Raw genomic sequence first — 24,801 nt, 5'->3', positions numbered from 1 at the left:
CATACTGTATGTCACCCACTAGTTGAGAAAGCTTCTGGTCTATACTTGCCCTATTCTGTTATTGAAAATCCACTTTTAGCCGTTGTATGACAATTCTGTAAGGGATTTGATCTTTTATTCGCATAATTCACAGCTGTAAGTATTTAAATTGTGAATTAAAGATTCCCTTAATATGGTGGATATCAGGTTTATTAGTAATATTGAGTGAAATCTTTTTTAACTTTTGTATGTTGTTGTTTTCCAGTTAATAAGCTCTATGAGCTCAATAGCAGAACACTGTTTGCCCTCCCTGCTGCGCACACTGTTTGACTGGTACCGGCGGCAGAGTGGCACTGAAGACGAGTCTTATGAGTACAGGCCTCGCTCTAGTACTAAGTCCAAAGGGTGAGCTGCTCATCTTCATTTCCTGCGTACTTGGCTGTCTTCTTCTTCTCTTTATAAGTGATTTGTCTTTTTTATGTCAGTACTTTTTGTGTCAGTTTTAAGATTTGCTCAAAATCTCCTTGTGTTCTGCTTTTTAGAGATGAACAGCACCGGGATAAAGATTACCTGCTGGAACGGAGGGACTTAGCCATAGATTTCATTTTTTGTTTGGTTTCAGTGGAAGTTCTAAAACAGGTGAGCTACCTGACACTCTTCTTTTGTGTACTGATTTAAACTGGCTACTAAAAGTTATTGCCAGTTGGGTTGTCAGTTGACTTCATACACAAGTTCCAATGCATTGCACTGTTTGACTTAACATTGACATTATCTAATCAATAAAGTTATAACGAGTAGGCTATTCAGTCAAACAGAATTGGTACAGTTTACCTTCCTACTTGCTAAATGGGTGCATGGTTTTGCACTACATTTGATTTCTTATTTTTGTGATTGGCTTTTGTTTTCATTTCTGATAGAATAGTAGAATAGTTTATACATTTCTTGAGGTTTTTTTTCCCCTTTTTTATTAGTACCAGTCATTGAAATATTTAGCTATCCTTAACTACCAGTGCAGCATTCACCACTGGTGAGGCTTTTAATTGTCTCTCTTGCAAACTGCTGACTATAAAAGTGAAGCACTTTGTGACTTTGTCTATAAAAAGTGCTATGTCAAATAAACTTATTAAACAGTGTTTTATAGGATTGTACTTTATTTACTTATTTTCTGTGGTACACAAATTAACTGCAGTGTTAGTGAGGCCTTTCCAGCAGGGGAACACAGTAAATAAACACATGGCAACAGACCAACTTCCAACTATGTTTTTAAAGTGGACTATCCAAGTCTATGCAGCATTCTGAACTACAAGCCAATCCCTGGAGACCAGAGCTAAGTTGTCCTTGGCTTGGCTCCTGTAGGGAGGGTAATGAATGGTAGCAAAGAGAAAGAATGAACACTATCAATGCTTCTAATAAGACCAATGATTCAATGTTTTCGTCACAGATTCCTCTTCATCCAGTGCCAGATGTTCTAGTACACGAAGTTCTAAACCTGGCATTCAAGCACTTTAAACACAAAGAGGGGTAAGTAAGCATAAGCACACAGATAAACCAGTGTTCCGATATACACTCTACTGTGGCGCTCTCACTTGTGGGTTTGGCTTTGCAGTCATTTATATCTTTGTCTCTTTAAGTAGACTGGCTCTATGGTCATTGTGTCAACATAAACATTATGCTTTAAGTGTCATTAAAATTGTTAATGACACTTAAAGCTTATTTGGCTTTGCTTGAGTCAGCCTTAAGTAAAACACATCTTCAGTTTTGTGCATTTTTGTTTTGTTGTGGGTTATGTGTCATATAAAACAATGTCTTCTGCATAAAAAAAGATATGTATTTGTTTAAGAATTGATGAAATATACTACAATCAACAGGTACTGTGGCCCCAACACTGGCAATGTACACATCATTGCAGACCTGTATGCTGAGGTCATTGGAGTCCTTACACAGTCAAAGTAAGTCAGCTTAAATCTACCTGTTAGTTGAATACCGGCTGATTAGTCACTTTGTCAGTCAGCCCTAACCTCTCATTAGTTTATGGAGGTTTTTATTCTTCTAAGTGTAGATGTATTTATGTTTTTGTGTGTGTGCTCAGGTTTCAGGCAGTGAGGAAGAAGTTCATCACAGAACTGAAGGAGCTCAGGCAAAAAGAGCAGAGTCCCTATGTAGTCCAGAGCATCATCAGTCTCATCATGGGAATGAAGTTCTTCCGGGTGAAAATGTATCCTGTGGAGGATTTTGAGGCTTCTTTTCAGTTCATGCAGGTAAATTAAAAAGTCATTTTTTCATGCATATTTGCCAGAGAGGTACTACAGTAAATGGGGCTGACACGTGTTTGCTTAATGGCACCAGGCATTTATTTGCCACTGCTGCTCTGTTCGAACTCAGCAACTTTCCGTAGCAAAGGCTCATAAAGTTAGATGAGTAACGATCAAAGGTGAAGTTTGCCAAGTAGCCAGTGTGTGTGTGTTTCTGGCTTTGCTAAGAGCTGTGAACGGAGCTGTGCCCTTTTCATTAATCTCTATACAGTGCTAAAAACGACACACACACACACTCTCGCTGTTCTCTTAACACTACCTAATTTCCTATTGTTTTAATGGAACATACTGTAGTTTATGACCACTTCATTTCAGTACTTTCAGTATTTTCAGTACATATGGGTTTAAACCCATACAAAGATCTTTTATAGCCTTACCAACATAGGACATTTAGATTTTGTACTGATATTTAAGAAACAAAATTCATTACAATAAGGTTTGCCTTGTATTAAGTCAGTAATAGGATAAAAGCAAGATTTCCTCCCCTTGGTGACTCAGCCTACAAAGGAAAAATGACAATAACAAGATGCCATATGGTTCTTTTCTTGCCATGTGACCTGCATTCTTTGGTTCGGCATAGGTTAGTTTTTCACTTCAATATTCATTATGTGCATTTATTTTGGAGTTGAGATGTGAAGGCACAGTTTTCTTTTCTGCAGTACTGACTTATTGTCTTAATACTGTGTGTATGTCAAATTGGCAGTTTGTCTCTGTGTATGTATCATATTGTGTGTGTATTATGTATTCTTCATACATGTATGCTTTTGGTGCCTCTTTTTAGGAGTGTGCACAGTATTTTCTGGAAGTCAAGGATAAGGACATAAAGCATGCTCTAGCTGGCCTTTTTGTTGAGATCCTCATCCCTGTTGCAGCTGTGAGTAACTTTTCAAACTATTTCTTTTGTTTTACACAAGTTTCTTTATTTATTCTTTTCACTAAAAAGTCCATGGTAATGGCTCGTTTATCCTCAGGCGGTGAAAAACGAAGTCAATGTGCCATGCCTGAAGAACTTTGTGGAGATGCTGTACCAGACAACATTTGACCTTAGTTCCAGAAAGAAGCACTCTTTGGTAATAATTAGAGCATCCTATTTTATCTGTCTTCCTCCACACCCCTAACTCTATTTACTACTTCCTTTTCATGTGTTTCACACTTCCTGTATTTTGTCAACGTTTCCATTGACCCCAAGCACAGCCAGTCCGTCATCCTCATCCAAAAATATTATAAAAATAAATACAGCCTCACTGTTGTTCTATTATATTTACTGACCAACTCCAAAATTCTCTCCAGGACAGATTTCTTTTTTATAAAATCTGTATTTAATCCAGTGAGTGTTTTTTTTATGTATGCTTCCAGACTTTTTAGTAATATATTTGTGATCCTGGTGTCATAAAAAAAGTCTCCAGTCTCAGCTTGTGTTGTTGCAGTTGGCCCGTCTGTAGTGTGCAGTGCTTTTGTGCTTACCTTGTTCTTTTCAAATGCTAAATTAAAAAGTGTGCATACAAAACATTCAGACAAACCTACTTATCTCTTAGCTTTTTTGATGTTGACACGGTTTATCTCCCCAGGCTCTGTATCCCCTGGTGACATGCTTGCTGTGTGTTAGTCAGAAGCAGTTCTTCCTCAACAACTGGCACATCTTCCTCCAGAACTGCCTCTCACACCTAAAGGTACTGCCAGCCTGAACCTTTACACGCAATCCTTTTTCACAAAGTGTGTACTTTTGTGCTCCAAAGAGTAGCACAATGACTGTATTCTTCAGAATAAAGTATTTTTAGGGCACCATACTTGGCAACGCCTATTTTTAGCAAAAAGCTCAGAGGTCTTATGACTTGTGTTATCAAATCTGAAATGAAAGTTCATGATTACAATGTGGAAGCATCAACATTTCCAAATGTTAAAAGAAAATTAATTATTGGTATTATGGTATTCTATTGTTAGTACATGCTGTAATACCACTGATCTAAGAAGTTGCCTTGGTTGTGAAGTGTGTGCTCTGTGGTTCTGTCTAAAGATCATAATGTACCTTCCCCTCCATCAACAACTAGATCTGGACAGGAATAGCACTTGATTTGATAATGTAATAGTAGAGTCTTTGTTTAAAAAAAAAAAGCTGTCAAAGTGGACAAAATACATGCATGAAATAAAATATTATTAGGTTTCACTAATAATCACCAGTATGACCACAACTTATTTCACAAAGAATTAAATAAACGTGTATTTTTAAACACAACCTGCAAAATAGCCCACATCTTAGCTGATGCCCCTTACACATTATGTTATCTCAAGTGCTGTTTTAACTCCTTGTAAACCAATTACGAGCCGTTCAAACCTACTTTCCTCCTGTGCCTGACTATCATGGAGCCAATACGATCCAGAAGCGCTTTGACCAAATTCCTGGCTCACTGACTGGCTCAGCAACTGCCTTTTTTCTTCTTCTACATTGATTGCCATTTGTGGAGATTGTATGATTGTAGGATGAGGTGGATAGATTTCTGTATTGCTTCCTTGTGATGATGATTACTACTGGCTTGAAATGGCCGTCTGTCTTCTCAGTGATCTCATTCTAGCATTCTCTTTCACTATTATAATTGTTTTAGCTTTCCTTAATTTGAAAATCATAATGAGTCCGTCTTCTGAGTGGTGATGGCGATTCTTTGATTGAGATCATCTTTGCGGGTTTGCGTGATGGCTCGAGTGTAGTGATGATTTTAGTGATTTAGGGCTTCTTGTCCATCCCGTGATTTTAACCCTGTGGGTGCTCATAAATGTGTAATTCAAGTGTTAGGTTTTGCCATTTCCCAGAAGGCATTGCTGTGACATATCAGCGCCCTTACACTTTATAGATGCATACATACTATAAACAACTTTAAAATACCTAGTGTGTAAACATGTAAAACAAATTAAAGTCAGGATGGAGAGGTAGTTATCCTCCTGGTAAACAACGGTATATAGACCCTCACACCCCCTTTGGGGGGGAAATGCAAATAAACATAGCCAATAACTCATGTTGATCAAAGGCATAATTTTGCATGAAATATAATCTGATTTAAACCAAATTACAACAGAAACATTGAAATAGTACAGTTCACTTTTCTTAATGCATTGCACAATTGGTTGTGCATTGTGTATGTTCTCAGATCCATTATTTAGTGATTTATTTACTTGAAACATAAACTGCGGGAAGAATAGGGACAAATATTCAGATGTCATCTTTTTTTTAAAACACTGTTCCAGCTAGATTGAAAAATATGTTATTGGGTTTTCTCAAACCTAATCAATATCGGTGGTGAAATAAATGCCATATTTTGGCTGCTGTACTTTTGAAGTATGATCCCCACAGTGTTAAAATACAGCAGTTAGTATTTTGAGTGTGCTTGACATGGATTTGAATGGACTACTGATTTGGGTGTTGCTGCTTGTTAGCTTTGTAGGTGAAATGATGAATTTAGTTTTTTATACTCCTTTTCCGATTCACATCTTTAAATGTCCTTTTCCTCATCCTTCTGTGTTCCCCTTATATCCACGCCCATATTTTTGTTTTTTCTCTCTGTCCCACTGTGTGATTTCCAGACCACAGCACACCTTACTTTGCTTGCATTTTCACTTTTAAATTCAGATTATACGTTAAACCATATCAAATACAAATTAACTGTTTTTATTACTAGCATGCCTTTAATAAATCCACAAGTGGCATGTTAAACAGTTCGTTGTGTCTCATTTTAGCCACACTGACCAGAACAAAGAGACTTTGGATGGCTCTTGTCATATTTGTTTAGGTTATGTCTTTGTTTTTGCCTATAACTTGCATGTGTCCCTCCCCAAACTCTACATTCTTTGTCTCCTGTCATTTGATATTTTTCTCACGTTGACTCGCTCCAGATGCCGTCTAACAACAGCATCCGAAAGCAGATTGAGACGCTGCAGGTGAGTTATCTGGTTTCAGTGACCTGCCTGGTGCTCCCATTCCTTTTAATGGTCCAGGTCCTGACCAGGACGTACTGTGGGGTTGTGCAGTCCTGCTTATTGGGTAGTTAGTCATTCTCTGTAGTAGCTGTGGCATTGCAGTGTGAAGAGGATCACGTGAACTACTTGTAACTTGTGATGTTGCCTTAGGCTTTTGTCGTTGAGCTGGTTTGCGTTTTTGGGCAGTGGTGTTGACTTTTGTCTATCTAGTCATATTTAGATTTTTACTGTAGATACATGTTTTAGTTCAATAGGGATGCAGTAAGTCATTTACCGGTATTGGTCAATAATTGCTTTAAAATATTTTGCCTGTTTGTATGAAGACAGCTCTTTAGGATAGCAGGTATATTTGATATGTTGATGATTCAGCTGTAACTAGAAGTTTAATACTACAATAATCCCACACTGTTGTTGATTCGATAATTAAAAGAGTCACCTACCCTTTAGCTAGGACAACTGCACATGCTGGTTCTATTGTAATGACATGTAAATCGCGGATGGAAAATGGATTTCAATTTAAAAAAAATAGTAACTATCGATTAATTATTGATTATAAATTTAAATATTGTGCATCCCTTGTATTTAGTACCAGAGGGTTGGAGAAAGTCTTTGAAGCATGACAAAAGAAATAAACTTGATTTTTGTGGAATTTAGTGTGCTGGCAGGGCTCCATTCTGTTTTTCTGTTGGAGTTGTAAAAGGCTGGCTGGCAGCAGCCTCACTGTGCTATGGCTGTTGACATTAGGGCTGAGGATTGTTTTTATTAAACCGTTAATTGATATCTTTTATGTGCACAAAACTGTTATTTATTTTTTCCCGGATTTCTACCATAAATCAAGCTCTGTTGTACAGTGGATTCTCTCAATCCCCTCCTATTAACACAATTACATGACGTGAAAGATGTTGAATCAACGCAGACCAAACTAACCAAGTTAAATAAATGCATGAGTCATTGTGTGTCCCCATGGTTTGGTGTACAACACCGGATGTAAGAAAAGAAAGGAGAAAAAAAACTATAACTTGGTTATAGGTTATAAAGTGTCATGTCAAATAAGTATGTTTATATCCTATTTAATTAGGAACTAAATTATTCCATTGTGGTGATTAAAATATATATATATATATATTGTGAAGATAATATAAAATGCTGCCCTCAGGTGGGAGCCCTGGTTGACATTGGGTAGCACATTGTTTGTGCTCAGTGCTGTTCTGTCGGACTGTGATTTATTGAGTTGCAGCCAGAAAGAGAAGACAAATTGTTGCAGTACAAAAAGGATCTGCTGAACTGTGGTTTGCAATCCAGCTGGCGCTTTCTCTTAAAATGTCAATTCACCCAAATAAAACAAAAAAATTCTCACTTACTTTAACCCCTTAGTTTTGAGACATCTGCCTTTGACATGGCTGTTTCTATGGTTTAAGTGATTAAGTCAACTCATGGCATGCCATACTCGAATGATGTGCACAAAGATAACTGTGCTAATCTGGGGAGAGGCCCAGACTGTGATGGTCTCTGTCCTTAAAATGTGTCCAGATTTAAAAAAAAAATTAAAAGGCCTTGTTGATTTTTATTAATCTATTTCCCAGTAATCAATCTGGTTTTGTTGGTTAATCCATGTTAAATGTTAAGAGGAAAAGGAGATGCAGTGACGTGGTTGGATAGAAAGGTGGACAGGTTTAGGGTATAGGTGTCTAATGTCATTTGGGACAACGACAAATCTCGATCAAGCCAATAAGTTAAAGCTGTCGTAACGTATGGAACTCTTTGCACCATGTCCACATTACATGCTCAGAACATGGTCGCTTACAGAATGGCCCAGTGCGCGTATCTCATCAATATGGATATTTATCATAGGTGGAAACTTGGTTGGTTATTTCAAAAAGAATCCGGAAATATTAACTGTTCTTCTTTTTTAGGACACAGTTTGGGATTATTAATTAAATTGGATGCAAAGACTTGGTTATTTCTTAAGATGTTTTCTTCGGGTTGAGAATGACTGTCTCCATATTCAGCATTTCTTCCTAAAGACCAAAACATAGTATTGTATTTCACTAGTTTTACTGATGGCTATTCCTATAAAAGATCTCTAGTTTTTCTGATGGCTACATCTTTAAATGCACTAAGACCAAAGCTTAACGATCATCAAACTATGTGGACTTAAGCTTTCATTGATAACTCATTAGAAGTTATGCACAGAGACAACAACAAAAATGAATTTGTCAAGTTTTTACAGAAAAAAACAACCGGATCTCACAAGTCTCACAGGTGGGTAGTTAAATTGCCCTAATTAAATTAAGTTGCTTACATTTTTTTTTCCATCCACAGAACAAAGACCCTAAAATGTCCCGTGTGGCGCTAGAGTCACTCTACAGACTGCTATGGGTCTACATCATCAGGATCAAGTGTGAGAGTAATACCGTCACACAGAGGTCAGTTTTCAAGACCACCTGAGTACACACACACACACACACACACACACACACACACACAAAAAAAATATGAACCCCTTTGATTGCTATCAAGTAGAAGTCATGAAAATATTGGGCTTTGTTGTTCAGCACTAAATAAGCTTATAATATCCCCCCCTTTTTCCACTAGTCGACTACTCAGCATTGTTTCAGCACTTTTCCCCAAAGGCTCCCGGAGTGTGGTGCCTAGGGACACACCCCTCAACATCTTTGTCAAGATCATCCAGTTCATAGCTCAGGTAAGCTTGGAGCATGAAGTGACATACTGTGCCTAGGTTTTAAAGCTGAGCTAAACCTAAGGATGAGCCGTGTATTAGCTGTGTGTAAGTGATTGCTGGTCTGTTGGTTGTTACAGGAAAGACTGGACTTTGCTATGAAGGAGATAATCTATGACCTCCTGTGTGTGGGCAAGTCTCACAAAACCTTTGCCATCAATCCAGAGGTAAATTGGAGACAAAACTTTAAGTTGTGATGTCATTGGATTATCAATAGATTCTCTCTCTGTCATACCTTTTAACCTCTCCCTTTATCCGCACTAACAGAGGATGAATATCGGTTTGCGAGCCTTCTTGGTGATTGCCGACAGCCTACAGCAGAAAGATGGGGAGCCTCCTATGCCTACAACTGGGATCATCATGCCCTCTGGCAACACCCTGCGTGTCAAAAAGATCTTCCTCAATACCACTCTTACTGATGAAGAAGCTAAGGTCATAGGTGGGTTGGATTTGTAAAACATTACTTTCAGAAAAAAGAATAAAGCATTTTAGTGCCTTTTTTTTTATATATATATCTGTGTTCTTTCCTCGAGTAAAACTACTCTGCTGGGTATTTCCAGGCATGTCACTGTACTACCCACAAGTAAGAAAGGCCTTGGACAACATCCTGCGACACCTGGATAAGGAAGTGGGACGCTCCATGAGCATGACCAATGTACAGATGTCCAACAAGGAGCCTGAGGACATGATTACGTATGTGACCACATCCTGGATTCAGACAAGTACTGTTTGTGTTGCTTCTGAACTGTAGAAGGTTCTCATGAGTCGTTTGTACCACAGGGGAGAGAGGAAGCCGAAGATCGATCTTTTCCGTACGTGTGTGGCCGCCATCCCAAGACTGATACCAGATGGCATGAGCAGACAAGACCTAATAGAGCTCCTAGCCAAGTAATTCACCTTCCTTTAACCTTACTGCAGACACCTCAGTACACAATTTACTGTAGTTTAGGTGACCTTCCACACATTTTCCAATATCTCGCTCCCTCTCCTTCTCTAGACTGACCATCCACATGGATGAGGAGCTACGTGGCCTTGCTTTTACTACTCTCCAGGCCCTGATGGTTGATTTCCCTGAGTGGCGTGAGGATGTTCTCTCGGGCTTTGCCTACTTCATTGTCCGAGAGGTGACTGATGTCCACCCCACTTTGTTGGACAACGCTGTCAAGATGCTACTGCAGCTCATCAGCCAATGGAGGCAGGCAGTGCAGAGTAGCAACAAGAGCCACGATGCACAGGTTTGTCTGAAAGCCCTTGCTGTATTACTTCATTTTGAGTGATTTTTTTTTTGTTTTTTTTTGTCTTTACGTGCATTAGTGTACTTTGTGTTCATGATTTTTTATGGATTTAGTGACTTAAATGTCCCAACCTTTAGAGAGGTTTTAACTATACTTTTCTACTACAGGGTTCAAGCAGCGGTCGTTCTGTGTCCCTGGAACGTACTCCTCTGTTAGGGGTGCTGCATGTAGTGGAGGGTTTAGCATTGGTTGTGCTTTGTAGCTGCCGCCCTGCCACACGCAGGTTGGCTGTTAACGTCCTCAAGGAGGTCCGGGCGCTGCACACTGCACTGGGCATTGGCAAGGTAATAACTCAAACCACTGGTTTTTTATTGCAACTGACAGATATAAGTCGTATGTGTATGAAGTTTTTTTGGTTACTATTGTTTTCTGATATTACTTCTATCAGGGTGATGAGGAATTGGCCATTGATGTAATGGACAGATTAAGTGCATCTGTGTTGGAGAGCTTTATTCATCTCACAGGAGCTGACCAGGTATAAATGCCATTTCTCATTTACAGAATCTGAAAGCGTGTACAATACTCCAAGACTTAATCTTTGTCTGTGTTTTTCTCTGTAGAGCAACCTGCTGTACTGTCCCAGTGGGATTGATCTTCAGACGCTAGCAGAGTGGAGTTCATCTCCCATTAGCCACCAATTTGATGTGGTAAGCCCCTCGCACATCTGGGTGTTTGCCCATGTTACTCAGGGCCAGGACCCCTGGGTCATCAGCTTCTCCAGCTACCTGCGGCAGGAGCACCTGCCCAAACATTGTCCCACTGCCCTCAACTATGCCTGGATGTTTGCCTACACCCGCTTGCAACTACTGTCTCCACAAGTTGACATCAAGTATGTTGTTTCAATCAAGCCTTACTGATTTCTGTCCATTTGTGCATCATTGTATTTGAGTGTGTTTTTGTCATTGTGGATGTTTTTATTATAGACAGGCTTTAAAAAGGCCAGATGACATTATGTGCTAGGATTAAGGACTTTGTACCAAATAACATTTCAGGCTTAATGGGCTTGACACAAGATTAAAAATTGTAAATGGCAAAGCTTTATGTAGCATGCTGCCTCTGTGTGAAGGCCCCAACATATCAAGGCAAAAGGCCTTCATTCTCTGGGCTGTTATATTGGGTTGTTATAATCTCTGACATCTCCTGTTACGTATGTCCACATTCAGCAGCCCCATCAATGCCAAGAAATTGAACAGTCTAAACAGCAGTGACTCCTACGTCGGCCTTTGGAGGAACTACCTGATTCTGTGCTGCAGCTCGGCCTCCTCGTCTTCCTCGTCCTCCTCCTCCATATGTTCGTCGTCCTCCACCTCTGGCTCCGTCCGCTGCTCCCCGCCTGAGACGCTGGCGTCCACGCCGGACAGCGGCTACAGTTATGATTCAAAGGTCAGGAACACCTCTGCAGAAAACATTCCATTAACACACATTTAAAAGATTTTAAATATCCAAAAATATCTTGCTATTTTAAAGTCTTAGAAGTGTAGTAAGTGTGAAAAAGGTAACAAGACATAAGTATGACTTCATTCTATGTGTAACTCTGAATTTCAAAATTCTAAAAACATAGGACCCGTGTAACAACAGCTACTAACTTATTCTTATTTTTGCATTTTAGCCATGACATTGCTCTTTCTGTGTGTTAATAGATTGTCGGTACTCCGTCCCCCTCCTCTCTGTTCAAACACATTGTTCCAATGATGCGCTCTGAGAGCATGGACATCACAGAGTCTCTTGTGTTGGGGCTTGGCAGGACCAACCCTGTGGCCTTCAGGTTAATAACACTTGACTTGATTTGTGTTATACTTAATATGTCCTGATACACTTTGATATACTTTCAAAATCTTTTAGTTATTTATTTATTAACTTTCCTCTCCTTTTTAGAGAGTTGATAGAGGAGCTAAATCCCATCATAAAAGAAGCTCTAGAAAGAAGACCTGAAGTAAGTGCAGTTCTTTGATACTAGGAGTTATTTCTGCCACAAATCTTTCTTTTTTTTTTAAAGACAGTTTTACAAAGGTTACAATGCTACTGTCTTTACTCTGCAGAACATGAAGCGGCGCAGGCGTCGTGACATCCTCAGGGTCCAGCTAGTCCGGATATTTGAGCTGCTGGCTGATGCTGGTGTCATTAGTCAGATGTATGTAATCCACAATGATCTTGTGAAAATGTGATTGGGAATTAATTTAATAATAATTAAAATACTTTAACTGTTTTATGTGTGACTTTTTACAGAGCAAGTGGAGGGTTAGATGGAGAGAGCCACTCTCTGAACAGTACGCTGCTTGAGTATGTTGATCTGACCAGGCAGTTGCTTGAGGCTGAAAATGACAAGGACTCTGACACACTGAAGGACATTCGCTGTCACTTTAGTGCACTTGTAGCCAATATCATTCAGAATGTCCCAGGTATGTCTTGCTAACTCATATCGGTCAGTCAAAATCTAACTTGCACGGAATGTCTGTCTAAAGTTTGAGTATTACAAACTAAAGTGTCTTGTATATTAATTTTGTTACTTGTTGTGTTCAGTACACCAGAGGAGGACCATCTTCCCCCAGCAATCGCTGAGACACAGTCTGTTCATGCTGTTCAGTCACTGGGCTGGGCCGTTCAGCATTATGTTCACTCCCCTGGACCGTTACAGTGACAGAAATATGCAGATCAACCGACATCAGTACTGTGCACTAAAGGTACACACAGACATAAATAAAAAATATAAATGTTGAAATTAGTTACGTAGATACAATACAATCAATACGTACTGATTACTAACAGCTTCTTTAATGTTCCAGGCCATGTCTGCAGTGTTGTGTTGTGGACCTGTGGCTGACAATGTTGGCCTTTCCTCTGATGGCTACCTCTACAAGTGGCTGGACAACATCCTGGATTCTCAGGACAAGAAGGTTAGAGAAATGTTACAATTTTAGCCTGGCTGATCATCACTAAAATTATCTTTGATAGTTTGGCCAAAGCATGTGGAATAGTACTGAAAATTAGGTTGAGGTAGGAGTGTGCATCACTGAAGAAATGTCATACACACTAAACCACGTATTCAGCGCAGAACAGGAAGATAGCATGTCCAGAGTTGAAAGTTCCCTTCTAAGCATCTTTTTTTTCTTTTTTTTATTATGAAGAGCGATTGGTTCAGTCTGCCTGTACTGTAATACTTTCTGAGGTTATGCAGCACAGGTTCACATACTATGACACTAGCACCACATAGTGGTGATTAGAAGTACTGCAAGAGGTCAGCGTTTTAAACCCTCATGTTGTCCTCTGGTCAAATTGACCCGTTTTCATATATCGGTGTCTTTTCAAACACCCCAAATAACATTATTGATTCCGCAATACACTCTTTGGCAAGTACAAATTTCTATTTTCATTAATTTTGGGGTGTCTTATTCAATTTTATTTTATTTATTTGAAAAAATAAATAGAAGTGGTTTTGAAATAGTATTGAGTAAAAGTTGACATATTCTGTCTGTGACTATCCATTCAACATATTGTACATTCCTTTAATTTAAGTCTAAATAATTCATAAATTCTGCTTTTCTAACTCAAACATCAGGTATAATTTCCTATAAAGGAGGTTAATTGACCATAAATTCCCCAAATAACTGTAAAACTAAAGTTAATAAGTTAGTGTTACGTAGTGTTGAAAATGTCAAAAGTCAAGAACATTGAAAAAAAGCTTAAACTGTTGAAAAAGGGACACAAAAAGTTAAAGTGAGAAAAAAGTAAGAAAAATTTAAAAACATTGATAAAAAGCATCATAAAAGTGTTGATTTAAAAAACATCTTTCTTTTGACAGGAAGACTTCACAAGGGTTAATCAAGTGTTTTATTTAGACACTTTAAAGTTGATTATTTACAGAAAGGATTTAAAACCTTTTTAAATTAATTTAAAGACATACTATTTAGAGTCAAAATCAAAGATGTTTTCCTTTTGTATCCCTTTTTTTAAGAGATTACTTTGTTGTTTTGAGTGGTTCTGCAGATATAATGTAGGATACTTTGTTTGTTGATCTATATTTAGCACCTGCTAAATATTTTTGTCAATGCATAGTTCATAATATTAGTCCTTGTGTTTTAAAATACTCTCCTTTACAGCATATTTCTGTGCCTATGCTAATGGTAACACTAAACACAAATATTAGCTACTGAGATAACCATGGGTTAAAATTAGAAAGGTTTTGTAGTGACTGGACGTGAACTCACAGTTCTAACAGTTGCTGTGTGGTCTGCCCTAGGTTCACCAGCTGGGTTGCGAGGCCGTGATGCTGCTCCTGGAGCTGAATCCAGACCAGAGCAACCTCATGTTTTGGGCTGTGGACCGCTGCTACACCGGTTCTCGTCGCGTGGCTGCCGGTTGCTTCAGGGCCATCGCCAATGTCTTTCACAACAGGTAATTCACATTCCCAGCTTCAACTTGAACAAATTTTTGAGGACTTGTTTGTCCCTTTGGAGCCAGCGAATTGAGACTCATATACTGCTTGATTTACAATTTCTCTTAGGGATTATCAATTTGACACTGTGGTGCTGCTGAACCTGATTTTGTTCAAGGCAGCTGATTCTTCCAGAGACATCTATGAGGTAGCCATGCAGCTTTTACAGGTCAGAATTTCTATTTTCTATTGTTCATAAACTTTTTACATCTACACATAACACTGCTATTCCTTATCTTTAATACACTTGTTGTGATTGTTTGTCTTTGTGAAACTAATAGATCCTGGAACCCAAGCTCTTCCGTTACGCTCACAAATTGGAGATCCAGCGAACGGATGGAATCTTGACCCCTCCCTCACCGCTGCCACACCTCTACTCCGTGTCTTACTACCAGCTGTCTGAGGAGCTTGCAACGACTTACCCAGAGCTCACTCTGCCCATCTTCTCAGGTTTGCTACATTACAATTTGGTAAAGGTGCTGCTGGGATAGCAGGGTGCTTGAAGGTCTAAGTTGTATTTCCCTGTGACAGCAGGGATCTGCCCTTTTGTCTGTGTGTGCCATGATGACATGCATTTCCTAAACCTCATTGCAGCCTTTACATACCATATACTTGACTAATATGGCAAAGGCAAGGTGTAAAAATTCTGTGTAAATTCTTTTTTAGGTGCATAGCAGTGTCAACATAAATAATTTATATCAGTGCACTTTTTAAAAACTGCCTCACTTAATTTTCAGGATGTTCAAATTGAGTTATTGGTCCATGAAATCCCTTTAGGTCATATTGCCTAACTAAACTATCCAAAGAACATTGCAATTTGTGGATGTTATGATACTGTTTTGACTAGAAGATGAAAATAAGGTTTAAGAGAAATTGGCAGTGCATTCCTTCATTGTGTAATGAAGGATGGATGAATGGATGACAATCTGCTTCAACTAACAATCAACCCTCTTTCTGCCCTCCCCAGAGGTGAGCCAGCGTATCCAGACAGCGCATCCCGGTGGTCGTCAAGTCATGTTGCACTATCTTCTGCCTTGGATGAACAACGTGGAGCTGGTTGATTTCAAACCAACTGTACGGCGCCCCGAAGATTGCGGCAGTGGTGAGGATGACGAGGATGTACATGAACGGGAGGTCATGATGGTCAACAGCCGCCGCTGGCTCCGCGGAGAGGGGTGGGGCTCCCCTCGTGCAACAACCATGGTGCTAAACAATCTCATGTTCATGACCGCTAAGGTAAAACGGCTAATGGATGCCATCATATCAGGTTGACGTGAACAGGATGGCTTCAAAATGTTCTTTGAGATAATTTGTTGATTTGTTATTTATTTTTTACAGTATGGGGATGAGTTTGCTTGGTCCGAGATAGAGAATGTATGGACCACATTAGCAGATAGCTGGCCAAAGAACCTCAAAATCATTCTGCACTTCCTCATTAGTATGTCAGGAGTCAGCAGTGACCCCAGCCTGTTGCCCTATGTAAGTCACAGAATATTTCCATCATGAGTCGTTACTGTCCTATCCCCATGTGCTGTGTCCTCTCCTTATTCCTCATGTCTCTGACTGTGTCTACATGTGTGTCCTCAGGTGAAACGGGTTGTGGTTTACTTGGGCAGAGATAAGACTATGCAGCTGCTGGAGGAGTTGATGTGTGAACTTGAGTTGACTGATCCTGTTAGCTCAGCTGTCACTCACATGGACAACCCCCCATATTACCGCATCACCTCAAGTTTCAAGATCCCCTCAGTCACCTCAGGTAAATGAGCATGCCGCTTGCACTAGTTTACAGCTTAGGCCATGTCTCCAATACTAAATCACTTGTTCAATGCCTGATGGTCAATGTTTTGTGCCTGCTCTCTTAGGAACAACCTCCAGCAGCAATACCATGGTGCCAGGAAACGATGGTCATCATGACACCAAGATCAAAGACTCTAACATGGAAGACAGGTACAAGCTGAAATACGGCACTATTCTATTTGTGTCAAACAGAAAATGTAATGGGAGGACTAACACTTTACATAAGGGGTGTTTAACAAATTAAAGTTAGAATGGCTTCTTGATTGTTTATACAAATTAATTCAGGGGAAACACTCAAGTCTATTATTGAAACAATTCAAAGACAAAGTTATGAGGCTAGGTAAATTAAAAGATTTTGCTGATGAAATGGTTTAGATTTGACGTTTTTGGCCATAGGCAGAAACAAAAAAAAGCTTGCACTGTCCTTTTAAATCAAGCATGCCTGTTCTGCAGTTACACCCACCTGGACATCTACAGTGGGCTGAACAGTAACCTGAACCGTCAGCACCACCGTCTGGAATCTCGTTACAGCAGCAGCTCCGGAGGCTCCTATGAAGAAGAGAAGAGTAAGAGCTAACTCTTTGCACCACTAAACTAAACACTGCTCAGAATTCTTTCTTACAAACCTTTTCTGCTTTACCTTCTCCAAGGTGACTCCATGCCACTTTATGCTAACTGGCGTTTGAAAGTGATGGATCACAACCGGCCAGAGCCCCTCCCCTTTCCACCTACAGGAGGCTGTTGGTCTCCTCTTGTGGACTACCTGCCAGAGACAAATGCCCCTGGTGTACCGCTCCACAGGTACACCATACATCGCCTTTACTCTGCATCTAAATTATTCTATTGTGTTCTTTGCCTAAATCAACCTTGTCTTTTTTCCAGATGTAACATTGCAGTCATCCTACTAACAAACCTAATTGTGGACCATGGGGTCAAAGTGGAGTGGAGTGCCTACCTGCACCTCTTACTTCATGCAATTTTTATAGGTAACTTGCTTCGTAATTATTATTTTGGACTTCCAAGAACAGAATTGGTTTTCTTCTTTTGGGGCCTCTCAGGTCCTGTTCCTGAATAACCGGATATTTATTTACCAAAACAACTCATTCAAAAGTACATTATTTAAAGGTACATAGAAAAGGACTATTTGGTTTAACTGACCTCATACTTCATTACACCTCTACATGCTAAAGTAAAATTGTATCCCTCTCCCTTTTCTCTGTCTTCTTCCAGGGTTTGATCACCAGCACCCAGAAGTGTACGAGCACTGCAAACGTCTTCTGCTTCACCTGCTCGTTGTCCAGGCAGGAAATAGCAGCGTTCAATCTGTGGCTATGGTGCTGTTACGCAACAGAGACTACAATGAACCGAGGGTCCTGACTGTGAAGCCGGTAGCTCCAGAGATCAACCTCACAGGTCAGTTCCGCTGTGGAGCTCAGAATCCGAAAAGAAAGGGTCATTTAAATAGGAAAACTATGGTTTAACTGTAGGACTCCAAACTGGGGTGAACTTTCGTCCACTGCTTCGAGGAGTAAACCTCTATATGTGTTTTCCTGCTTTACCACCTGAGCTAACCAGGCAACTACTATTTCTTAATATGCCTACAAAGCCCACCACACAGCTCAATGTGTATGCCAAATGTTCCTATAGGAGTGCAGGAGTTTTTGCCAGATTGTCAGCAATCACCTATGAAAGACTCCGGCCTCAGCTCAAGTTCAACTTCCTCCAGTATAAGTCTTGGGCCAGGGGGAGCTGCTCTGTCCCACCTCTCCCCCACACTCCTCCGTGAGGTAGATGCCACTGTTGAACAGGACGAGAAAGTCAAAGCTCTCATTGAGTTTATTACCTCAAGGTAAGAAGACCCTGTTTTATTAAAATATTTCTTTTCCAAAATAATACATCTACCTTAGCCTTCTACTACTTGTGACTAACTAACTTGGCCTAATGTAAAATCTCACATGCTTAGTATGTATCAGTTTGAATCATACAGACACAGATGTTGAATCAACGCACTTGCATCTTTAATAATTCTGTTCAATAATTTGTTTTCATGCCTCCAGCGGGGTCTAAAATGACCGGGTATTTTCACATTGCATGGTTTTGGTTTTTGGGTTGGCGTCATATTGGCTCCTTTAGCCTGGTGTGATAACATCATCCAATGTTTTGAGGTGTGGTGTAATTTCATAGCATAAGTCCCACTGCCTGATGTGTGTTTTCTATTGCCTTGTAGAAAGCGGGGCCCACTCTGGAACCACGAGGATGTGTCACCCAAAAACCCCAACATTAAGAGCGCTGAGCAGCTGAGTGTTTTTGTCAGACATGTAGTGACTGTCTTCAAACATTCCCCGTCAGGTCTGTATGGTTGCCTCATTTTACAGTTTTGGACATGAAATACAGGTATGATTTAGAAAGCTTTATCACATTTACTTGTATGTGCATCCCTTCAGGTTTCCAGCTCGAGTCTTTGCTGAGTGAAGTTGCACTACAAACAGCTCTGTCTTGCTCTTCTCGTCACTACGCTGGCCGCTCATTCCAGATTTTCAGGGCACTCAAGCAACCCCTGACTCTTGCCACACTGTCTGACATTCTGTCTCGGCTGGTAGAGACTATAGGGGACCCAGGAGAGGAGGCTCAGGTTAGAACATAAAACAGTTGTATGGTGCTGCTCTACATAGGTCTAATAACACAACACTTTTGATCACTTCTACTTTTAATCTCTACTACTTTTAGTATTGCTCAACCTGTTAATTACTCACAACTGCATTTAGAGCAAAGTTGTTCCGATATAAATGCATAAGTTTGTTGGTGGTTGCTGCATTCCAAAATTGAAAAAACATTGTAAAGGTGGTCCTGAGAGAAACCTACTGTATCAGATTGAAAATAAACCACACTCCATACAGATTTTACAGGAAATACAATTGTTATGTATATTAAAGAATCTGTATAAGAAACAACAACATGTTACAATTAGGACATTTTGACTCTCTGGTATCCAGAGTCATCAGTTTCTTTCTGGCTGGCTGACCTCTGGTGTTTTTCTCCTCAGGGCTTTGTCATTGAACTACTCTTAACACTGGAGTCGGGCATTGACACGTTAGCAGACACAGTCAAAAACTATGACCTCCTCACTGCCTTGGCACAGTAAGTCCAACCAACGATAACCTCCTAATTCACCATGTTTGACTCATCCTTAACTCCAATCACATGCTACCTGACATAATTAAATAATTTACTAAATGAATTGTCCCTTCTATTTACAGAACTTCTGCCTGCAATCCCTTGTTGGGGCCTAAGTTTGCTGCCAACAGGAAAAGCACAGGCCAGCTAAACCTGAACAGCGGTGGTCTGTTCCATAATGCTCATACTCGCAGCAACTCTCTTCGTGCCAGCCTGATGGGTGAGAGAAAAGTCGACAGACGTAGGAGCAACACCCTAGACATAGCTGACCGACTTGGTGGTAGCCACGGAAACCTGGCCCGCACACGGAGCTTATCATCGCTAGGTGGGGGAGGGGGTCCAGGAGGGGAAGCCATCCCCCCCGTGGACCCTTCAAATCTGATGGCCACTGTATTCTGGATTGCCGCTTCTCTGCTGGAGTCTGACTACGAATTTGAGTATCTGCTGGCCCTGCGGCTCCTTAACAAGCTGCTGGGCCAGCTGCCTCTGGACCGGGTGGACAGCAGGGAACATCTGGAGAAGGTCCAGGCCAAGCTGAAGTGGTACAGCTTCCCTGGCTTGCTGCAGCTCTTCCTGAAAGGCTTCACCTCTGCTTCCACTCAGGAGCTCACCATCCACCTGCTGAGCAAGCTCATCAGTGTCTCCAGACATACATTGGTGGACCCTTCTCAAGTGGCAGGTACGTGTGTAGAACTGAGAAAACCCCTACAGCTGACTTGATCATGGATACGTTTTTTTGGGGTGTTTTTATTTATTTTTATTTGCTTGAAACATGCTTTCAAGCACTGATCTTTATTTCATTAATTGTAAAAAAAAAAAAAAAAAAAGCCTTTTTTTTAATAGTGATCGCGTCAACTGCTGCAATAAACACATTGGAAATTACTTCCTTACATTTGTTTTAAATGCAACAAGCAAGTTGTTTATCTGTTTAACTATCGCAAGTAATATTGTTTTCACAATATTCAACACCATTATCATATTTACCTGATGTTATGCAGCCCTACTCGAAAATTTGATGCAATAACCCCAACACCAGTGCAGCTGCAAAAAGCTTGTGTCATCATTCGTATTGACAGCAGTAATTGCTTTAGACTTTTTAACTAATTATGTGACTCTTTGTGTTCCTTGTCTTCCTGTGACATGTCTGCAGGTTTTCCTTTGAACATCCTTTGCCTCCTACCACATCTCATCCAGCACTTTGACAGCCCCTCTCCGTTCTGTAAGGAGACAGCTGATAAGATAGCCAAGGTGTGCACAGAGGAGAAGTCAGCCACACTCTCCAACCTGGCCCACATGATGAGCTTGTACAGCACACACAGCTATTCTCGCGACTGCACCAACTGGATCAACGTGGTCTGTCGCTATCTCCACGATGCCTTTGCAGAGATAACCCTGAACCTGGTCACTTACTTGGCCGAGGTACGCAAGATGATGATCAAGCTTGTTGTAGTTATTTAACATATGGTCAAACCAGTGATATTACCATCTCTGTCTCTCTCAGCTGCTGGAAAAAGGCCTTCCCAGCATGCAGCAGTCCTTGTTGCAGATCATCTACAGCCTGCTTAGTCATATTGACCTATCGGCAGCCCCGGTCAAACAGTTCAACCTGGAGATCATGAAGATAATTGGCAAATATGTTCAGGTGAGCCTTCACCGCACTGGTTTAGTTTTGATCAAATATTGAAATCAGTGCTGTGCAAGCTACTCATTGCATGTCATCAGTAATCCTTATTACTTATTACTTATTTCAATGACTTAATAGGTTAAGTGAAGTACTTATGTATTTTTTGTATTCATTATTATATTATTACAATACTTATTACATTATTTTCTGCAAGTAGCAGCACAAGGAACCCTTGCTCTCTGCAGTGGTGGACAAGAACTTCACCACTTGGGTGCAGTTTTCCATATGTTAATATGATATGAATATAATAATAGTTGTATTTTCACATACAGCCTATATATACTGGGATGATCTGTTCTTTTAATAGAGCTCTTTAACCCAGCTCTTTATGGAAGCCTTTTACCAGCCCCGTCCCAGGGCACTCTATGCTTTTCACTTACAACTGCATCTGACAGCTGCTGTACCATTATTACCTGGGGCCAATTCTGTACTGGCTTACTACCAGTGCGGCCTTTTGTGTAAGGCATTGTGTTTGTGCGTATATATAGTATATCCCAGCATGTGCATTGGTGTGCACTGTGACTTCTATTTGTTAGGCATCCTTTAACGTCCTCTGGCATCAACATAGGCTATACATTGTAGAAAGTGGTACACAATTTAAATGGCCTCAGAGATTTAGTGTCTGATAACTGCTGTAGGTAGGGATATGGTTTGGTCTTCTGAGGGAAAATATGTCCATTCACATTCATTCATTTTTCAGAAACACCTGCATGATGTGATATCTCACAATGAAATCATTATATTTTCCTGTTTTTATTACAGAGCCCACATTGGAAGGAAGCTCAAAACATTCTGAAGTTGGTGGTGTCTCGCTCAGCCAGCCTTGTTGTTCCAGACGATGTACAGCGCTCTTATAGCACCGAATCATGCGGCTCTCCAGAAATTGCCTTTACACGCATATTCAACAACTCTTCAAAGGAGCTGCCTGGCAAAACTCTGGATTTCCACTTTGACATCTCAGAGGTCCATGTCCTCCCACTCCAGTTTTCATCAGTGCACACATTTCAGTGTTTTCACTTTGAAAATATTCTCTGTAGTATTTTATTGCTAACTGGCATTATTTGACTCTATAGACACCAATCATAGGACATAAATATGGTGACCAGCGTACTGCAGCAGGCCGGAATGGAAAGCCGCAGGTGATTGCTGTAACAAGGAGTACCTCTTCCACCTCATCAGGCTCCAACTCCAATGGTCTGGTGCCAGTAAGCTGGAAAAGGCCTCAACTCTCTCAGGTATCTACTCAAACAGACACACAACATCTAACATCATGTCGTAATTTATACCAGGTAGCATTAGCCTGGTTTTCACCTAAAAGTAGCAAAAATTGAACAGATATGATTATGTGTGTTTCCATATTGATTGCCGTTATGCGAGCATTAGGACTTGGTTTATCGAGTTCATTGATAAGCAGTAGCTGGCCCTAATTCTCCATTGCAGAAGAAAAGGGCTCAACGAGATGACCTAACCAGTCAAAACCTCAAATGTTGAAAAGACGTTACAGAACATGATGGAAATGTATCATTTCTATTTGTTTTATGTATCAATTTTAAGGAAGGTTACAGTATCATTGCTTCACACAGATCAGAGGTTGTCGCCTGCCGTTATTTTGTCTCTAGTGTAGCGGAAGCTTCAGTGGACATTTAAGTAACATGCTTCATGGACTTTTCCACTTCAGGTTATCAGGTCTCAAACAGAGTCGGAGCAAAATAGACATACTGTAGTTTATGTTTTTACTCAACCCTAGCATACGAACACGTTGATTTTAATAAATGCCTTTGTCAAAATAAAACATCACGGTCACATTTTTACAGGAATATAAATTACAATTTTTGTTTCTTCTATCTACAATATCATGGTGAACACAAGTTTCCTCATCATGATTATGTGTTTTTGTTACAGAGAAGAACTAGAGAGAGGCTGATGAATGTCCTGTCTTTATGTGGTCCGGAGTCTGGCATTCCCAAAAATCCATCTGTAAGACTCCTCTCCTACTCTAAAGCCTCTGACAAGGTCTCTGTAAAATCACTGTTAAAGATACTGCTGCTGTTGTCTTTTTTAATTTTATTTTTGATTGAGTAGTATTTTCATGGACATACAACAATTGCTTTTTAATATTTGACAACAAAGAGTCTCTTTCCTTTCTTTCAAACAGGTGGTGTTCTCATCCAATGAGGATCTGGACTCTGCTGACCAGCAGACCAGTCTCATACCCACAGTGGAGGAGGTGGTCAGAGAAGAGGAGGTCGGGGGGGAAGACACGGGCAGTGAGCAGCAGTTTGGGGTCTTTAAGGACTTTGACTTCTTAGATGTGGAGTTGGAGGATGCTGAGGTGAGAAAATACCATAGATTTGACACACACAACAAGGCTTGTTTGTGTGTGTCACGGTGACGTTGAATATATACATATGAATGTATAATGTGGTAATTTTCGGATTATGAGTAAATATGGAGTAGCTAATAGTGTGTGGATAGTATAACTATTTGATTAATAAACTTTAAAATACCACAATTATTTTTTAAATCCACTTAAATGCAGTGCTGGTATGACAATATCTTCACTTTCACTCCAGTACTTGCATATTCAGTTCAGTTACTTTTCATCACTACTTTTGACCATACTGTGACATTTCATTTTTGTCCATCTTTCGTCTTATTTGTCTTGACTATTGTAGTAGAAACATTTCTGTGCTTTGTAACTGTCTTAAGTCTGCTAACACACTTATTCCTTCTCTTCTCTTGCCACAAGGAGTTGCAGGTAAGTCTTTGGGACAGAAAGCTTTTTAGAGATGGCGTTCTCTGCAGGCCCCCTGGTGTCTTTCCAAGTTGTCACCAAACAAAGTGCTGTAGTCCTCTTGATTTGAAATTGTGACTAGTGTTGTTGAGAACCCTGTTTTTAGAAAGTTTTTAAAACCTTGAATCATTAACCAGCCAAATATGTAGAGGAAAATCATCTCACTTGATCATGCATTTATGTATTTGTTTTTTTAATAAGTTGTGGAATGTTAATGTTCTTTATTTGTTTTTCTTGTGTGTTTTTTTTCTTTTCTTTTTTCCCTTGTGTTGTAAAATCTTCCCCAGTACCTCCTACTGTGTGCACTGTGTCTCACTGCTCTTGTCTTGGTTGTCCTGCAGGGGGAGAGCATGGACAACTTCAACTGGGGGGTGCGCCGGCGCTCACTGGAGAGCATGGACAAAGGGGACACACCGTCTTTGCAGGAGTGCCAGTACGCAGGCAGCACGCCAAGCCTCAACCTCACCAACCATGAGGACACGGATGAATCGTCAGAGGAGGAGGTACTGAGCGCTAGCCAGATTCTCACCCGCTCTGGCCTTGTAAGTCTCACTCTAGTTAGAGTCCCCCAACCCACCATGCTCCCCACACAGCCCACCGGCATGGTGTGCGTGCGTGCGTGCGTGCG

The 24,801-nt window shown here is 40.4% G+C and overlaps 1 protein-coding gene across 16 annotated transcripts in view; it reads left to right on the top strand.

Moving 5' to 3' along the window:
* fryl (furry homolog, like) overlaps positions 1-24,801 on the top strand; it is an 80,629-nt gene that overhangs the window by 40,164 nt on the left and 15,664 nt on the right. For 5 of the 16 annotated variants that reach the window (XM_034881769.1, XM_034881768.1, XM_034881770.1 and 2 more), the window contains 50 exons: positions 245-384; positions 522-618; positions 1,421-1,500; positions 1,848-1,928; positions 2,069-2,237; positions 3,073-3,165; positions 3,263-3,361; positions 3,860-3,961; positions 6,174-6,218; positions 8,580-8,683; positions 8,853-8,961; positions 9,078-9,164; positions 9,265-9,436; positions 9,558-9,690; positions 9,778-9,885; positions 9,995-10,232; positions 10,400-10,576; positions 10,681-10,767; positions 10,853-11,121; positions 11,456-11,675; positions 11,933-12,057; positions 12,168-12,225; positions 12,332-12,423; positions 12,519-12,691; positions 12,813-12,973; positions 13,076-13,186; positions 14,530-14,684; positions 14,794-14,893; positions 15,006-15,174; positions 15,692-15,960; positions 16,063-16,203; positions 16,312-16,480; positions 16,587-16,671; positions 16,975-17,087; positions 17,172-17,322; positions 17,404-17,507; positions 17,752-17,934; positions 18,169-18,370; positions 18,749-18,870; positions 18,966-19,153; positions 19,565-19,659; positions 19,779-20,374; positions 20,846-21,114; positions 21,197-21,337; positions 22,142-22,342; positions 22,453-22,614; positions 23,282-23,392; positions 23,535-23,711; positions 24,129-24,137; positions 24,515-24,715. In XM_034881769.1, the coding sequence (XP_034737660.1) occupies positions 245-384; positions 522-618; positions 1,421-1,500; positions 1,848-1,928; positions 2,069-2,237; positions 3,073-3,165; positions 3,263-3,361; positions 3,860-3,961; positions 6,174-6,218; positions 8,580-8,683; positions 8,853-8,961; positions 9,078-9,164; positions 9,265-9,436; positions 9,558-9,690; positions 9,778-9,885; positions 9,995-10,232; positions 10,400-10,576; positions 10,681-10,767; positions 10,853-11,121; positions 11,456-11,675; positions 11,933-12,057; positions 12,168-12,225; positions 12,332-12,423; positions 12,519-12,691; positions 12,813-12,973; positions 13,076-13,186; positions 14,530-14,684; positions 14,794-14,893; positions 15,006-15,174; positions 15,692-15,960; positions 16,063-16,203; positions 16,312-16,480; positions 16,587-16,671; positions 16,975-17,087; positions 17,172-17,322; positions 17,404-17,507; positions 17,752-17,934; positions 18,169-18,370; positions 18,749-18,870; positions 18,966-19,153; positions 19,565-19,659; positions 19,779-20,374; positions 20,846-21,114; positions 21,197-21,337; positions 22,142-22,342; positions 22,453-22,614; positions 23,282-23,392; positions 23,535-23,711; positions 24,129-24,137; positions 24,515-24,715 (7,443 nt within the window). Of the gene's footprint in view, positions 1-244; positions 385-521; positions 619-1,420; positions 1,501-1,847; positions 1,929-2,068; positions 2,238-3,072; positions 3,166-3,262; positions 3,362-3,859; positions 3,962-6,173; positions 6,219-8,579; positions 8,684-8,852; positions 8,962-9,077; positions 9,165-9,264; positions 9,437-9,557; positions 9,691-9,777; positions 9,886-9,994; positions 10,233-10,399; positions 10,577-10,680; positions 10,768-10,852; positions 11,122-11,455; positions 11,676-11,932; positions 12,058-12,167; positions 12,226-12,331; positions 12,424-12,518; positions 12,692-12,812; positions 12,974-13,075; positions 13,187-14,529; positions 14,685-14,793; positions 14,894-15,005; positions 15,175-15,691; positions 15,961-16,062; positions 16,204-16,311; positions 16,481-16,586; positions 16,672-16,974; positions 17,088-17,171; positions 17,323-17,403; positions 17,508-17,751; positions 17,935-18,168; positions 18,371-18,748; positions 18,871-18,965; positions 19,154-19,564; positions 19,660-19,778; positions 20,375-20,845; positions 21,115-21,196; positions 21,338-22,141; positions 22,343-22,452; positions 22,615-23,281; positions 23,393-23,534; positions 23,715-24,128; positions 24,138-24,508; positions 24,716-24,801 lie in introns of all 16 variants that reach the window. The other 11 variants (XM_034881765.1, XM_034881766.1, XM_034881757.1 and 8 more) reach the window with 10 other exon arrangements.

This window comes from Etheostoma cragini, chromosome 9 (assembly GCF_013103735.1).
Source record: "Etheostoma cragini isolate CJK2018 chromosome 9, CSU_Ecrag_1.0, whole genome shotgun sequence".
Taxonomy (NCBI): Eukaryota; Metazoa; Chordata; class Actinopteri; order Perciformes; family Percidae; genus Etheostoma; species Etheostoma cragini.
The sequence above is the reverse complement of the archived record's forward strand: the minus strand, read 5'-3'. Positions and strand labels throughout refer to the sequence as shown.